Source organism: Lycorma delicatula, chromosome 2 (genome assembly GCF_047948215.1).
Source record: "Lycorma delicatula isolate Av1 chromosome 2, ASM4794821v1, whole genome shotgun sequence".
In the NCBI taxonomy this organism is placed as follows: Eukaryota; Metazoa; Arthropoda; class Insecta; order Hemiptera; family Fulgoridae; genus Lycorma; species Lycorma delicatula.
The window spans coordinates 128955338-128973745 of record NC_134456.1 but is presented as its reverse complement, the minus strand read 5'-3'; the positions used below and the strand labels follow the sequence as shown (position 1 = coordinate 128973745).

The 18408-nt window shown below is 29.9% G+C and overlaps 1 protein-coding gene across 1 annotated transcript; it reads right to left on the bottom strand.

Moving 5' to 3' along the window:
* Nucleotides 1-14701: 14701 nt before the first annotated feature.
* On the bottom strand, nt 14702-15319 carry LOC142319949 (uncharacterized). The gene has a single exon (XM_075357626.1). It carries the CDS (start codon nt 15317-15319, stop codon nt 14702-14704), a length of 618 nt encoding a protein of 205 aa, XP_075213741.1.
* Nucleotides 15320-18408: the final 3089 nt, after the last annotated feature.

The following is an 18408-nucleotide window of genomic DNA, read 5'->3' as shown; positions in this document are numbered from 1 at the left end:
CATCAGCAAATCGTAGCATCTTTATCTTTTCACCTTGTACTGTTACTCCGAATCTAAATTGCTCTTTAACATCATTAACTGCTAGTTCCATGTAAAGATTAAAAAGTAACGGAGATAGGGAACATCCTTGTAGGACTCCCTTTCTTATTAAGGCTTCTTTCTTATGTTCTTCATTTATTACTGTTGCTGTTTGGTTCCTATACATGTTAGCAATTGTTCTTCTATCTCTGTATTTGAACCCTAATTTTTTTAAAATGCTGAACATTTTATTCCAGTCTACGTTATCGAATGCCTTTTCTAGGTCTATAAACGCCAAGTATGTTGGTTTGTTTTTCTTTAATCTTCCTTCTACTATTAATCTGAGGCCTAAAATTGCTTCCCTTGTCCCTATACTTTTTTTGTAACTTCAAAAAATTAATTCTTACTTTATTTTTGTTTTCCGTTTTAGAAAAATAGTCGCAACTATAATTTTTTCTAGCAATTTTACAGTTATTTTTTATAGTTTTAAAGTTATCTTCCTGTCCTTTAGTATTTATCGTAATATTTTACTTTCAATAAATTGTTAGAACAGTATTTGGATTGTCTTTATTTATTTATTGTTTCGAAAGTATCTATAAGGATGCTTTGTTCTTAATATAACTGTTTTTTTATTAGCATACTTGTGTATTTTGTCATGGATGCATTTTTTCTGTTCTATTTTCCGAGTTCTTAGTAATTCTCCTTGGTTAGGAAAGTATCTGATAATCTTTGTTAATTTAAATGTGAAATTTGTATGTTTGAACGGTACGGTATTTTTGAAATATATTACATGTATCACTTATCAGGTTTAATCGATTTTCTTCGTAATTTAGTTAGACTATTCATTCGGAGTACGGTTAGGTATTGATACGCGTTAGAAAGGACTAGGTTAATCTTTCAGTTGGTTTATATTTGAATGATTTTATTAGAAACGGCTGATAAGTAATTCCGATAGGTATACTTCTTAGAGAAGTATAAAATTACTAGTTTTCATTAAAAAGATCAAGACTGATCGTATTGCTAATAAAACGTTATTGCTTAACACATCGCGCACTACTATTTGGTATACTTCAAATGTATTGCCAATAATAATTTTCATTAAGCATAAAACCTTTCTTTCATTAAAACGTAATTGAGTATAAAATTTGATTTATTTCCTGAAGTGTAACGATGAATAATGACTGATTTACATTACAATTATTGTGCTGAAATTTCGAAGCAAGATGTTTGTTTCTGCATAGACTTGCTTCAGGAAGATAATATTATATGATTTGTAAACTTTATCTGTTTACAATTCCTTTTAATGTTGTTTTTTAATATAAATTACATCCTTTTCCTGCCTCTAGCAGTTGTTAAGAGAAAGCAAAGTACTTGAAGTGCGAACTCTCTTTAGTTCTTTCTTTCTTTCTCCGCTAAAGCAATACGGAATATAGCACACGATATCATGTCTTATTGCAAACAAGGTCACTTCCTGTGGCTGTCAGTTTGATTGAGTTTAATTTACGAAAGAAAGTAGTCACTATTCAATAATATTATTTGATATAGGTCTTGTATATTGTTTTTTGTATCAGCGTAAATTAAAAAAACGAAATTTAGTTTCGCTTATTAATTTATTAAATTAAGCTTATTTCAACTAAAAATCCTTATCCAAAATATTTAACCGTAAGTGTTATTTATACTATGCTGTTTAGATTTTACACGGATGTGTTTTCTATTTCATACATTTTTATAAGCCTACTTTTATGTATCATGCTAAAATATCTGAAATTCTAAAACTAAATATCAATGGTTTTATTTTGGAAAAGATGTATAAGTAAAATATTACTATTAAATAAAAATTTTATTGTTTCATTATTTGTAATATTACTTTTTCTTATTGGATAAAGGAGCCAAAGAAAATAAAAAAAATTTCAATCTTGTCAGGATACTATCATTCATTTTTAAGAGAATGTTTGACTTAAAATAATTTATTAAATAAAAATTTAGGTACTTTGACAACAAATATAATTTATTTTAAAGCTTTTGAATTGTTGCTATATTAAAAGAAGTAAAACTAAAACGAACTGACAAACCGATTAATAAAATACTAAAACTCTTAAGTTAAAATGATATTCTATTGTTTATCTTGAGTGCAAGGAGTTTTCCAAAGCTATTAAGAAGGTATATGACTTTTTTAAATTTTAAATCTAATGAGAAACAAAAGAAACGGATGAAAAAACTACAAAAGTTTACTTCGAATGATAGTCCTGAACCTCTAATGAAGATTTGTTAACATTATTGAGAGGAAGCAGTTACGAAAAATAAATTGTGAAAAATTCCTACTGAGAAGAACGGGTTAAAATTTTGATAATATGGAATCTGGAATATTAATAAAAATAAAAGTGAATCTGTATCAATTCGTTACGAATTCCGTTAGTCTTCTCCGTTTGATTAATTGCAGGGGGAAAGTGCTTATTGCTAAAGTTTGTTTATTACAACAGTTTTTTTTAATTTAAAAAATTGAAGCTGAAGACTAGACTATAGTTTTATCGGTTAAACCCCTAATAAAATTTAATGTTTTCAGTAGGGCGAATAGTGCGCTGTTAATACTTACTTAGCCTTTCCTACTCTACCGATGGACTAGATGAAGCGATCTTATATACCGATAGTGTCGGTAAAAAATACCCCTGAAGCCCTAAGAAGAGATTGGAAATTATATGTTGGAAAAAGCGTGTTACTTACCAACCAGTTGCTAATACTTATAATGAAAATATTCTTTCGATTCAGTAGAATTCATTCAAAAGTAAATATGCATATATTTAGGTATCGATATAATTTTTCTAAGACAATTTTTTTCCAGTTATTAACAGTAGAAATTTACAGAAGTTATTTTGGCCTCTTACGATTTACAGATTCATTCGCTTGGATAATTCATAACGATACATAGATATTCCATTTCGATTGGAAGAGATGCTTCATAACTTCTTCACCCACAAAATTCAGTAAATAAAAAATTATTTTAAATTGAGTTGTTTAACAAATATTCTTCTGATAAATCTTATTATTATGATGTGTACGCATATTATCATGATAGAATGAAAGAAAATGTATGAGCACTCAGATTTTCCATTAGATTAATCCGTATTGATATTTTTATTTGAGGCGGCAATACGAGTATCATTCAGATCTGAAGAAATTTTATAAGGTTTGCACTTTGATCGTTCACTATTATGAATTATAATAATATTTGACCTTCATGAAAACAGGTCAGATGATTGTTTGATGAAAACCGTAAACCCGGAGGTGATTTAAATTATTTTCGATTATTTGTTATTATTTTTTTCGCAATCAATTGAGTTTTGAAATCCACGATGAGTCATCAACTGACTGTAAATAAGAAGTGAATTAATATTAGTGTGGGTTTAATCCATTAGTATGAGTAAGTCTGATGTTCAGAGTGAATTTATATACATACTAACACTTATCGAATATTTCCATCTGACATAGTGGGTGTAACTGTCTATTCTTTGAGAGCTTTGTTGCCAGATTAAAAAGCTTCAAAGTCGTTTTTAAAAACGGATTCTTAATGGTATTTATCATTTCTATAATAAAAATAAATATTATTAATTAATCAATTTTGTTAAGTTTTACTTAACCATTGAGTCTTTCAAACAGACAACGAAATTGTTTTTATTTCGCATGAAAATGCATCGCTATGAGAATTTACAATTCCGATGTCTTCAATAATGAAAATTGTATGGATATTACAGTTTTTATGTAAAAAAAATTTGATATGAAAGAATATCAGCTCAATAGGAAATTTTTAGGTAAAGATATATCCTTATGATGCAAGTGAAAAAACGAGTGAAAAATTTTCTTTATTTTCTTTTAAAAATAGAGCAGATTAAATCACTTAGTACTTTTAGAATTTAATTAAAAGATAGAAATAAAATAAAGCATTTATTCTTAACTCATAGCAGAATAATTATAAACTAAAGTAATCCGGGTTTAATCAATATTATTATTATCATTATAAATGAACACAAGATGGCATTTTTAAATAATAAAAATATTTAATTTAAAAAAAAATAATTAAAAAGTTCAATTATTTTAATTGAGTTTTTCTTATGCTACAGGAAAATTAGCCGTAAGCAAAATTAACATTATGTACTTACATTTCATTTTTACAAACATGAAATTATAATGGATTTAAATATTGTCTCTGGAAAATTTTTTATTCTCTGATCATGATTGAAGCTGATGGACACGGTTAAGAATTCAACTGGTATTATAATAATGAAAATTTTTACCTAGCTAATTTTATAATTATTTATAATTGATATTTCTTAGAGAAAACTCCCCCTTATGTCACTAATTCACTGATTAATTTTCTTTTCTTATATTATCTAGGCTTTTGTAGTTGATGAGTAAATCACCTTCTTAATTCAAGTCAACCTTTGGCCTGAATGACCAAAGTTTGAGTGTTGCTGGTTGTGCGAACTCAATGCAGAATCTTACTATCTTTCCTTCACTCATTGGAGAGATAATTCACAGGAACAAATAAATTGAATATTAATGTCACTTTAATTAAATAAAACAAAAATTAAGGGTAGAAATTTTAGTTCTTACTTCTGTAATTTCTGTACTATTCTTTGTAAGAAAAACCTAGTATATTGTACGGTTTTTGATGAAATTATTTTTACTTTCCTCGACTCAGAGGAAAAAAACAGCTTTTTTACTTGCTGCAGCAGCATAACCATAAATAGAAAATTCAACGATCGACCCAAAATTTTGGATACAGGTTTTTCTTTTGCAAATGTCGAAGTTTGTTAATTTAAAAAACCTCTTACAGTAAAAAAATGCAATGAAAATTTTATAAATTATCAGAAACTGTATGTACCGGTGTTAGTTTGTATTTAGTTAGAATAATATCTCCGGACTGGCTAAACATAAATTCTTCGAAAATGGCTAAAACTTTTAACACACTGACAGCATTAAATTTTGGGCAAAATTAAAACAATTGAGGAGGGGTTTTTTAGCCATTTTTAATTTTTATAATTTTGGATATTAGTTCAGTGATCGTAGAAAATTGAGTGATGAATTTAAAACTGAGTTAAGCAATTTCAAAGCTTTATGTGAATTGATTTTAGAAGGGGATATTCAAAATTACAAAAATATTTCTAAACAGTTTTAGCCTCACAACTCAAAAACCCGTTGACCAAAAACGTTGAAATTTGATACAAATATTTGGCTATATATTTATATATTACAGTTTCGGATTGATTTTCAACCCATTAGAAAACAGGGCATCTCGGTAGCCATATTTTTTAAGTAAAATAAATTTCTTTTAACCTTATTTAGATTGCACTAAATTTTTTTTTGGCCCAACTTATTGAAGTAAATAATTAGTCTAGTAAATAAACTTTTAAGCCCGAAAAAGCAAAGGGACTGAACGTGACTGTATTTAAAATATATTTTTAAACTTTAATTTTCAAGATATCCAGCTGCGTCTAGTATTAATTTGGATGACATGGAAACTTTTTAAAAAAGGGCTCCCAAAGGACCCCGACTTAAGAATTAAAAAAAAAATTGTTTGCAATTTTTTAATAATTTCTGACTGTTGTTTAAGATCTGGATGTTATTAAAAACTTTAAATGAGGTAACTGTTTATCAAAGGGCTCAAATAGGATCCAAATTTTTTTTATAAAATATTTTGACTTTTTCTCAACTATATTTTTCATATTGCATAATTTTGAAAGTAAAAAGTCATTTAATCAAGGGAATAAAATCGGATTCATATGTTTTACTGAATATTTTGATTTTTTCTCAATTTTTTTTCTAAATATTGCTGAAAAGTGATTAACATAAAAAATCCTGTGACATATTTGAAATAAAAACCTGTCAAGATCAAAGCCGGTGATATTTTGGAACTTTTGCCGGCTTTTTTATTTTCATATGAAATAATGTTATAAAATGGGTGGAAAATACTGGCAATAAATTAAGTGTATGAGGGAGTTGGGTTCTATTCAAAATTATTCCTTGTTTATTTATGTCCTGAAGGATTTTACTTCCTCAATAAGATTTACTAATATTTTGGCAGATGACTTTATACCCATACTAATTAGGATGATATATATGATGAAATTTCAATTACATTCAATGAAGATTGCTAAAATCATGACAATAAAAGAGCTGTAATCTTGATTGTTTTCCTGCCAATATATCTCGTATTTAAATTAATTTGGAAATCCAGAGGCAGATATTTACGAAGCTGTAGATTAACTTAACAAATAAAATAATAAAATACAATTTACAAATAAGCAGGTATAAAATAATTTCATAGTTCCTTAAAATAAATTCAAAATCGCCTGTTTTAAATCAACAAAATAAAAATTATAATAATTACTTTGTAAAAGATAAAAAACTATGTAGTGTAATACTTTACTAGTTCGATTACTGAATTTTTGATTATGGAGTTCTGAATACACTCTTCTTTTAAAAAATACGTAAAGGTAATATTGAACTTGCAACTAAGAATCGGAGATAAGTTATATTTGAAGAATTTTTATTAATAAAATCCAGTAATATATTATTTAACACATAAATATAATTTATTTAACAAATAAATAATTTTTAATGTTTTAAATTGTTTATTCCTCGTAAGAGTACTCATTTCTAAACATGAAAAAATTAATAATATATTTACCTAAAATATGTATTCCTTTCGTAAATAGTTGAGAAAAATTTATTTAAAACTTATGTAGATTTAAGTTCACAGTAATCAATTGTTTCAAATTCTACAAATTGTAGAATTTGACAAAATTCTAAAAATTCTCTGTTTAAATTGTTAAATTTAAACAATTAAAAACGTATCACAGTTGTATATATTTTATTCTTTCAAGAACTGAAATTTATCATTGACTTCAAGTATTTTAGATGACGTTGTTACTCTGTAATTTTTTAAGTAGTTTTTTTTACTATCTATTCATTTCTGCAGAATTCGAATAAGAGACTCACTGCTTCTTAATAAAAAAAAAAAAAACAACAAACGCTTCTTTGTACCTTGATTACAACTTGGAACTTTCTAAACAAATTTATATATAAAAGAAAATTGTTAATGTAATTTTTAAAGAATGAAATGAAAAAGTTTTTCTGGTAATTTTTTTAAATATTAAATAAACAGTTATATAATTTATTATGCTGAGTTAGTTATATCATGTTATAAATTAATTATAAATTTTTATATCCATATATAAGTAGCGCACTAGAATGCAATTATATCAACTTTTAAAATTTCTCGGTGATTTTTTTTTTATTACGCTACAACATTTTCTTTGATTTGAGTTGTTCCCCATTAATGGTGAATAAAACTAAATTTTTACAATTAAGAACATTCTGTGTGTCATATTAGTTTTAAAAATATAAGTACACTAAAAGCTTGATTTTAATGTAACGACAATGAAATAAATGGTTTAAATCATTAGGGCTGTATTACAAGTATGTACAATCCGAGTTACTTTGAATAATCTATGAAACGATTCTGAATGACACAGTTTCGTAAGTGAAAATTGTTATAAAGCAATGTTAACATCGCGATACGCATCTCGGTGGTTTCAACTATACCACTGTTTACGAACCTTCACCTAATGGGTAGGAATAACATTCTGAATATCTCTTTAAACTTTTTCTTTAAATAACTTAATGTCGTGCGAAAATAAATAAAATAATAAAAAAAAAAAAGATTAAACTCATCAGAGAGAACTGGAATTAGTATAATTTACAAAATTCATCATACGACAACCTAATATTAAATAATATCTTTGAAAAAATTATTTGCAAAATATATGAAAATTACTAAATTCTACTACCATCGTCGATTGGTTGTTAAAAGGACTGTAGTATTAATTAGCAGTACTTAGCGTCATGAAGTCACATGTATTTTATAATGTCAGAAGTTAAATCATTACGTGTAATAATGTATCTTTTTCTTCATCTAATTTTGTTCAGTTCCTTTTTATAAAATAAAATTTTACAGAAAGCTTGATTGAAATTTTCAAAGGATTTTATTTCTCCCATTTTCTAGGGACAGTGACAGTTTTTGAGTTTTACATTTTGTGGTTAAATTTTAAGAAAAATATTACAAGGGGGCAAGAATTAAAGCGAATGATATTCGAAAAGATTTTCCTACAGAATAATCTATGCTAGGAATTTTCGTCGGGATAGCAGTAAAATTTCATTTCTGGAGGAAAACCCGGTATTTCAATCTGTTTTCAAAAAATTTCTTATAAAATTTTGTATTAAAAATAAAATTAAATGAGATGATTTTCACACGTATAAAAAATATTTTTGTACGTACTGAATAAAAAGTAAAGTAGGTTTTAAAGGTTGAAACATTTTTATTAAATTATTTAGCTATATTAATAAATATTTACCTTAAAAAAAACGTAATAAGCATTTAAAATGTAATCTACACGTAAAAGTACATTCACTATAAATTATACTGTCTCCAAAATTATCAGCTTTCATTGTTACATAATATTTCTGTGTTGTAATTTGAAAGTAATATTGTTCACATTGAATATTCATTATAAAAATATTTATATATATTTAAATGGCATTAACAGTTCATAATTTTCTATTCTTTTTTTATCTCTTGTGTAATTTATTTTGAAACTATTATTTATATATTTTTAATTTAATTTGAATAAAAATTTTGGAAATTTAATTAAGAAGTATGTTTAAAACATTTGTTAAAGTTTTTTTTTTTAATTTTATGTATTAAAATATTCACATGAATTATAGTTGCGTAAATATTTTTAGTGTAGAGTATAAATGTATAAACATTTATAAATGAATGTACTTGTATGTTATTATGTTTAAATATAGGCTACATATTATTTTATTGTTATTATTAATAATTTAATTCGTAAATACAGTAATATTCTGTAGAAAATGTTTTATTTTAGTGATGTAAATTTGTATTATTTTCTCAGTAGAATTTAGTAGTTTCATTTGCGTGTACAGTATGAGAAATAATTTGTGAAAGTTATAATTAGCAGAATTAATTACAATATGAATCTAAACAATATACACAAATTTTATATACTTTTTGTATTGGTTTCACAGACATTTCGAAAAAAAAAATTGTTTTAAAGTGAAACTAAATAGAAGTACAAAATCAGAGTTTAAATTATTTGATAATATATAATATAGAAATAGTGATCTAATATAAATTTATATTTTTAATGAGAAATAAAATTTGATAATACGCATATCTGGATGATAATCTGAAACCGCTGAATTATCCACACTATAAAAATATGTTTATTTAAAAAATAAAAAAGGAAGTTTTTCGATAGCTAAATCGAGTGAAAGTTTTTTCCTGAAGAATGAATTCCATTCCCAATTCGGAATTACCGAAGGATTTTTTCTTCGTCGGCTCGCTCAGGCAAGTCTAAATAAAAGAAAACTTTATAAAAAAATATTTTGATGAAAATTAAGTCAAATTTCTTCTTTTATTCTTAATTTATAAATATGTTAAAAAAAGTATAGAAGTATCTCTTGTGCTAAAATACGCCTAATATTTATAGTTGTTCTTTCATAAGAAAACTTTCATTTTTTATTTTTTAAGGTAAGGGAAAATTAAAGATTTTTATTTTTAAGTTTTTAAGAAATCAGAAATTTAATTGTAAAAAAAAAATTGTTATATTAATTTGTTTTAAAAGTCTCAGTATTGATTATCTTTATATATAAAAATGTTAAGTTCGTTTGTGTACGCTTATTTATTTTTTGAATGTTCTTTTATTTTTTGAATGTTCTGCACCGATTGAGCTCAAATTTTACCACGATATATAACCCGCATCAAAGATTGTTTTTATCTATTTTTCGCATCAGTCACATACCTGCGACCGCTAGAAAACAGTTTTTTTAACAGTGAGCTGTGTACCAGTGACCGCGCCATCTGCCGGAAGCGAGGGGAACACTCGCCATACTAGCTAACGACAACCGCAGTCACATGTGAAACAATACCTGTTCCCAATTACATTGTTTATTAATAAAAAATAAAAAAAACGTATCCACTTGCATCTGATTCAGATTATTATACAATCTGAATTAAATATTCACTTTAATCGAGGTACTTTTGTGTGATCGTGTCGTGATTGAGCTGCGCCTTTCACCAAGCTCTGAATTTATTAAAAAACGACCAACAGTGGGATATATGTATTAATGACGCGTGAAACACTGTACATCCAAACCAAATTCGCGCATTATTCTCAATTATATTGACCGCTTGCTTCCCTTCATCTCCCACAGAGTTATGGGAAAGATATCGATCGCATATGGCTGAGGATATTTTGCATAGAGTACGCCTAGAAAATACCAATATGACTATGGAATTTACAGAAGGCATTTACAACAAAGCATTGATAAATATTGAAGACAAATGCTTAGCTATTGCAAATAAAGTTCTTAGTCGATTGGGAATGCCAGCACCCACCCGAGCTGCGGTAGCTTCATTTGATGTGGATTTACGCCTTGAACAGAGTTACAACATTGGTGATCTTTAGTCATATGTCCAATCAAACATTCCCAAATTAACGCGTGAACAGAAAGGCATTTATGATCGCATAATGCAAATGATAAATGATGGAGTTGGGGGGACCTTCTTCTTGGATGTGCCAAGAGGAACTGGGAAAATATTCCTCATTAGATTGATTCTAGCAAAGGTTCGATCAAAAAATGACAATTATCCTGTTACGGAATATTAATCAGCCAAAACTCTGCAACCGCACGCAAATTGCAGTTAAGAAATTGATGAATAACGTAGTGGAAGCAACGATTTTAACGGGGCCTTTCAAAGGTGAAGATGTCCTCATTCCTCGAATACCCATAATCCCGACCGATACACCATTTTAATTTAAAAGATTGCAATTCCCAATTCGATTGGCATTTGCAATCACAATCGATAAAGCTCAAGGTCAATCTTTAGAATTGTGTGGTTTAGATTTAGATGCGGATTGCTTCTCACATGGACAACTGTATGTGCGTGTTCCGAGTCGGCAAACCAGATAGCCTTTATATCTACGCAGACAGTGGAAAAACAAAAAATATTGTATATCCACAAGTATTGCAAAATTAAACTTCTATGAAACATATGCTTTGTTTCTCATGTTTCTCAATGTTTTTTTTCTCATTTCTCATCCATGCAACCACAATGTGCTACAGCGAAGCGTGGCGGGTAGAGCTAGTTATTTATAATCTTAAAGTTAGAATCAATTTTATGGGAAATTGTGCTCTCAATAAATTTTTTTAATCCTCTGTACATTTATTATTAGCCTATGATGTTGAAGATCGAACTAAAATATGACAAGGATATTTGAGTTGATTTTGGAGTCCTCCAAAGCATATTTCTGATTTTCAGATAAGCTAATATAATATAAATCTATTTAGAAAATCACATTTTCTAAATAAAAAATTCCGACTAAACTGAGAGAAGAATTTAATATTTTAATTGCAATGGAATCGCAACGAAATTTTCTTTTGTATGTCAATTTCCATTCGTTTATTCAGCGAATAAGCTGGTTACGATTTTTAAGAGGATCGTAGAAACCATGCAAAAGCTTGCTTGAATTTTCAAGGTAATGTGTGGGAGAGACATTAATTGTCAAATTCAGCAGCTTTCTCAGATTTCCTAATGGACAAGGAATATTTGTGAAAGGTCCTATCATTTTTCACTGGATGTGAACTATTTCAAAGACATCTTGCACCATGCGTTTACGTCTATTGAATAGAAACAGGGTACAGAGGCTTTTTGATGCGGTAAATGTAATTGTATAGTTTGTAGCAGATAAGTAAATTAGTCGAATCAAATATTAAATTAAGAGTTATTAGTAATATTTTACTATTACTACAGAGGCTTCCAAAAGGTCGGAGATTACCTTGAAAATTCTAAACTGTGATCGGTAGATAAAATTTCTGGAGACGTAGAGATTCTGAATGTACATAATTGCATAAAGACATAATTTATTGACACTACTGAAGAAGATGATAGTGACCTGGGGCACCGATTGCAGTTAGATTTCTTTCAAGAAATCAAGTAAAGTGCTACTTGTAGAATCTTTTTAAATTTCAACTGAGATAACAGAAATAAATTACTTATAGAATACAGTATTGTAGTTATTACTAAACGTTTGTTGTAGGATGCAGATTTTTAGAGCTGTGAAGAAAACAGACTACTGAAAATGTTTTTTAGCAATATTGTTTGCTAGTAAATCATGAATAATTTATTATTATACTCTGGTTTTACAGTAAACATCATTACTTTAAGAGAAATAACTCAAACTGTGCCTCTTTTATTGAGGAGTTTTACTTGTATCATTAAATTTAAGAGAAAGAGATGTAAAGACAATGTAAAGTCAATAGACTGATAAATCTGTAGGCCTTTATTGAGTGTATCAGTGTACACTGCTTCACTTCTGTTCTAGGAACTATAAAGTGTAGTGTAACAGTTATTTGAAAGGGAGGTAGACACACCAGTAATTCTAAGCAATCCTATAATGAACACGCTTTATTCTACAAAGACCAGTGAAATTATTTTAATGCAGTAAATGATACAAGGAACAACTGTATGCTGTACTGGTTCACTGTAAATGCGTCTAGGGAAGCAATGAAAGCAGGTACAAAGTTCACTTGAGAATAAATACTCAAGAGAAAATTTGCTTGCTCATCTTAAAAATATGTATGTGAACAAACTACTGTGAAAAATTATGTAAGAGTCTACTCTGAAAGATTAATGGCTGTGAGAGAGGCTGATAGAGAAATTATTTCTACTGTAACAGTGTGAATTTAAAATACTATTATTGAATTTAAAAACAAACACATTCCTCAGTGAAATAGTACATATAAGATTTAAAATCTACCGCAAATTATCGTTATAAATTTGCTTTACTTAAATTTGGAGGTATTACACGAGTAATATTTTTATAAAATTTATTTCTCAAGAACTTAAGAATCATACTACTCCTATCATGTTGATAATACAGAGTAGATCAGTATATTCCCTTTTAATTTTTCAAGAAGCCCAAGCCTCAAAAAGTGATTTTCGGGATACCATGCTAACTTTTAGGTAACTCTCTAAATTTATTTTATGACTATGTTACCCATGAAAAATGTAAAAGAATAATTTATATGTCCATAAGTAAAATCTTATAAGATCTCGTGTAATACATAAAAAATAGATTGAATAGGGAAGTAATTTGAAGGCAACGATTTATTTTTGTTTAGCATGTCTATTTTTACTCATTTTGTTTTGGTGAGCCCTAGAGAGTAAATAAAGGAAGTTTTTTTGCAGTTATCTCAAAATCTTGTTGGTTTCAGTAAACAATGTTAATGTTCTTTAAAGAAGGATGCGATCATTTAAAGCTCACAGACTCACTGCAGTTTGGGCTTTGATTTTTATTATAATTTTTACAATACAGTATGTTAAGGTAAGAATGTTTAAAAATAGTAAATTAAATTAATTAAGTGGACTGTAAATCGCTAGTTAATCCCGACCGAATCTACAGGGTAAGATATTGGTCCACAATGAAAAGAGAATATGAAATTCACAATGTTAAATTATACAAAAAAGAAAACACCTTAACTTATTGAACAATGAAGAAAAACTCCCTTGTGGAGTGCATACATCTGATCTCTGTGAAACATTAACTCGCACTCCAGAATGGTAATTAGAGAGTTGCTTATCAGCAGCTGCATTGCCAAAGCCACAGCACAGTGACTTACACACAAAAAATGCGTAGGCCCAGACAACCCAGCCGCCAACAATAAGCTTAACGAAATTATGTAATCTAATTACTAAATGTACTCCCCCTCTAAACAAACATGAAAAAACAGAAAAGTATGTCCATTGAGAAATGTTCACAAAATGGGATGTCCAGAAATTGTAAAGTCCCACAAAAAACTATATTAAAGTGGAAAAAAAACAAACATAAATACAAAATGACAAAAAAATTATCTAGAACAAATAACACATAAAACATTATAAAAAAATTGCTCAGAAACTTAAGTAAACATTATTGTTCTGGAAATGGACATAGTTTATGAATGGGATGTTTCATCACTCCTCGGGGGGGATTCTAACGGATACAACCCATACAAGTACATCTGCTTCAGGATGAACATTTTCAACACATGCAGTTTGCCACTGCAATGGAGGACATTCTTCTTTGATCAATACCAGAACTCCTGGTTTTATATTGTCCTGTTTGTTAAACCCACTTAGTACGCTGTTGTAGACCATGCAAATATTCTATTTGACCAACGGTTCCAAAGAAGTTGCATCATTCTTTGAACCTGCTGCCATCTGGAGAGACTGTTAACAGACACATGTTTAGTAAAGTCAGTATCGGGTAGAAAGGATAATTGCTCACCAGTAAGGAAATGTCCGGGAGTAAGGACTGAAAGGTTATTTGGATCATCAGATATATGACAGAGGGGTCTTGAATTTAAGCAGGCTTCAATTTGATAAAGAAGGGTGCTCATTTCTTCATAAATAAAAACTCTATTTCCTGCACACCGACGTAAATGATACTTCATTGACCTCACAGATGCCTCCCATAGTCCTCCAAAATGAGGGGAACTAGGTGGAATGAAGTGCCAGATGAATTCTTCAGAGGCTGCAAAGTCCTTCAACTTCAGTTGCTGATCATAGGAAACTTGCTAAATCCTTAAGTTGGTTGTTTGTACCTAAAAAATTAGTGCCGTTGTCACTGTAAAGGTTCGAGCAACGTCCCCATCGACTGACAAAGCGCCGAAATGCTGCGATGAATGCTTCCGTACTAAGAGCAGTTACTAATTTTATGTGAATAGCCTTAATAGATAGACAAACAAAAATGTATACATAAGCCTTAATTGTTGACCAATTTCGAGGTAAACCAGGTTTTAACAAAATTGGTAAACCAGAATTGATAAAGGGTCTAGATGGTTGAACTCGAGGTGTTGGTAAGATTCCCATTTGCTGTTGGGCAGGTTTCACCTTTAATTTGAAACATGTTAAACATTTATGAATTACCTTTTTTATTACTTGACGAATTCTTGGTATCCAGTACTTCTGACAGAAAGAACAAATTAACAACTGTTGATTTCCATGTAAAAGTTTCAAATGCTCATGTAAGACAATCATTTCAGTTAAATGATTTCTACTGGCCAATATAATTGGAAATTTGCCGTTGAAAGGCAATGCAGAATTATGTAAGCGACCTCCAACACGTAATAATTCATCATTATCTAGAAAGGGTGCTAAAGATCTAAGTTCACCCTTCATAGAAATTGATTCATCTTTCTTCAAGCCATGAATTTCATGACTAAAACTGGCAAGTTGTGCATGTTTAATGCAAATTTGGAGAGCTTTCCTTAGTTCTTCACTTCTAAGTGGCTCCGTCCCGTTGGTTTTCTTGCGACGTTCAAGAATTATATACAGTAAGCAATAACATCATGCAATTTAGACAAACTAGAATATTTAGTTAGAATTTCCCAATGTACAGACTTACTAACAAATGACTTCATGACTTGTCCTTGCTGCTCTGGAATATCTTTAAATTCTGGAAGAGGACATTGATTTGGCAAGTCTTCAAAGTTGTGTAACCAGGATGGACCACTCCATCAAAGGTTTTCACCCTTAAGCTGTTCAGGAGATATTCCTCTCGATATCATGTCAGCTGGATTTTCGTTTGACTTAACGTGCTCCATCGAGCACAGTTTGTTTTATTCTGAACTTCAGTCACCCGATTCACAACAAATGTTTCCACTTAGATGGGGATGCAGAAAGCCAGGCTAACACTATTGCAGAGTCAGTCCACAACTGACATTTAGAAATATTAACATTAATAACAGATAAGACCTTACTGATGAGACGTGCCAAGAGTAAAACACCACATAATTCAAGTCTTGGCAGAGACAATTTTTTAAGCGGAGCAACCTTTGATTTTGAACATAGAAGTTTAACTACAATATCTCCAAACTGATTTTTTGATTTTATATAAATGCATGCTCCGTACGCCATTTCTGATGCGTCACTGAATCCATGGATTTGGATTTCATTGGGTGTTCTATTGGCAAGAACAAGACGGTCGATTCGAATTTCATTGATTGTTTTGCTAATTGCTCATATATAGGTGTCCAGATTTGTAGCAACTCATCTGGAAGGTCCTCGTCCCATTGAAGTTTTGCTTCCCACAATTTCTGAAATAGAATTTTGCAGGATATAACAACTGGACTTAAAAATCCTAGTGGATCAAAAATTGAGGAGATAGACAAAACTATTTTCTTTGTGAAATTTCCCTGAACGTTCCAAACATGGTGAGAAATCTGAAACTTATCACTCCCAGGATGCCACAAAAAACCCAATCAATGTCTTAATGTTTGATTCATCACTGAATTCCAAGAGTAGTTGAGTTTCCCTATAACTTTCAGGCACTGCTTCTAAAATTTCAGGAATACTCGAACACCACTTCCTGAGCGGAAATTGACCCCTTTCAAGCAAGCGAATTAATTCCCTTTGTACCTTCAGTGCATCTTCAACTGTAGCTTCTCCAGAAATACAATCATCAGCATACATATCACGTTTTAAAATTACAGCGGCCTTAGGAAAGTCACCAATATCTGTGGAAAAGCCCACTTGATGTGTTCAGAATCTCAAAACGATTGAATACAAATCCTGCAGAATTGTAGGTCCCACATGTAGTATTTCATTTAGTGAAATATCTGACAAAGTCTTCGTTGATGCATCAAAAACTATTTTCATTTTTGTGGTTGAACTATCTTCCTTAAAGACAGGATGATGAGGAATGTAATCATACTGTATTTGGCGCAGAATCTTTAACTTCTTTCATATGGCCGAGAGACTCGTACTCTTCCATGAATTGAATGTAATCATGACGAAGTTTCTCATTTTTCATCAATCTTCTTTCAATTTGAAAAAACCTATTTCTTGCCACATTCATGGAATCTCCAAAATGAGATGGTTCTTTTGAAATAGGCAGCTGAACGATGTATCTGTATCTTCCAATTGCATCCCTTTCAATATACTGTCGGAAATGTTCTTCACACTGTATTTCAGATGTAGTACGGACTGGCTCTGAGATTGCCTCAATTTCCCAAAAACAAGACAACTGATCTTGAATGTCATTGTTTCTAATTAAAAAAGCACGATTACTATTGTCGGTGTTCATAACATTAGTTGACGGCATAGTTCTACTAATAATCCATCCCAGATGGGTGTTGATTAAGGTTGGACAACCAGGATTGGTTAACATTTCATTTGGAAATAACAAATTATAAAACAATTCTGCTCCTATGAGTAAATCAATTTTTCCAGGACAGTGAAACTTAGGATTTGCTAAATTTAAATTTGTGGGTAAATTCCATGTAGAGTACTTAATTTGAGAACTTGGTGTAAGACCTGTTATTTTTGGCAATACTGAACAACTAATGACATTTCTGTAAGGTGTGTGCCTTGATTGAAAGTTAACAGTCACACAATGATTCGTTTTTAAAGAACATCATTGATTCCCTGAATTGGCATAGGATTTTTATGCTTTGGTAATTGCAATGTTTGAACAAAAGATTCTGTAATACAATTTGATTGTGAAGCACTATCCAGTAAAACTCTACACTCATGAAGCTGCCCTACTTTATCTCGGATGTGAAGTACAGCAGTAGCCAACAATATTTCTTTGGAATGTGAATTCTTGAAAGAACAATAAGAGTTAGAAGGCTTTTCCTTTTGAACTGCCTCCCCTCGTGAATCATTAGAAATATTATTTGAGTTATGCTTAAGCAGAGCATCAGAATCAGATTGACCATTACTCTTTTGATTAACAGAATTTTCTTTATGCAAAAGTGTGTGATGACGTTTTCCACAGTTGTGGCAACATTGAGAAGTACAGTTAGAAGACACATGATTGGGCCGTAAACAATTGAAACATAACTTGTTAGTTTTTACAATTGTTTGTTTCTTTCCTAAATCTAAAGTCTTAAACTTAAAACAGTTGAACAACGAATGATTTTGCTTACATACTAGACAACAATTATTTTGGGTGCTAACATACGACTTAACACCTGATTTTTTTCTGACCATTTTACAGTGATATTAGCTTTAGATTCATTACTTTGAATTGTTTCCAATGCTTGACACCTTTCTTCTAAAAATGTCAGTAACTGAGATAGCTTAGGAGGTTCATTTCCTGATACCTTAAGCTCCCACGCCTTTTTTGTTGTGGAATCTAAGCCTTTTAATATCAGCTGACTGATTATCAGCTCATGTAAAGGAATTTTGATTTCTTTCAATGCTTCAATAGCATTCATATTGCCTTTGATAACATTCGTTAACGATCTGAGATCACTTGCTGATTC

Bases quoted from the DNA above. Each gene is read 5' to 3' on its own strand.
- LOC142319949 (XM_075357626.1), bottom strand. From the start codon at position 15,319: ATGAAGGGTGAACTTAGATCTTTAGCACCCTTTCTAGATAATGATGAA.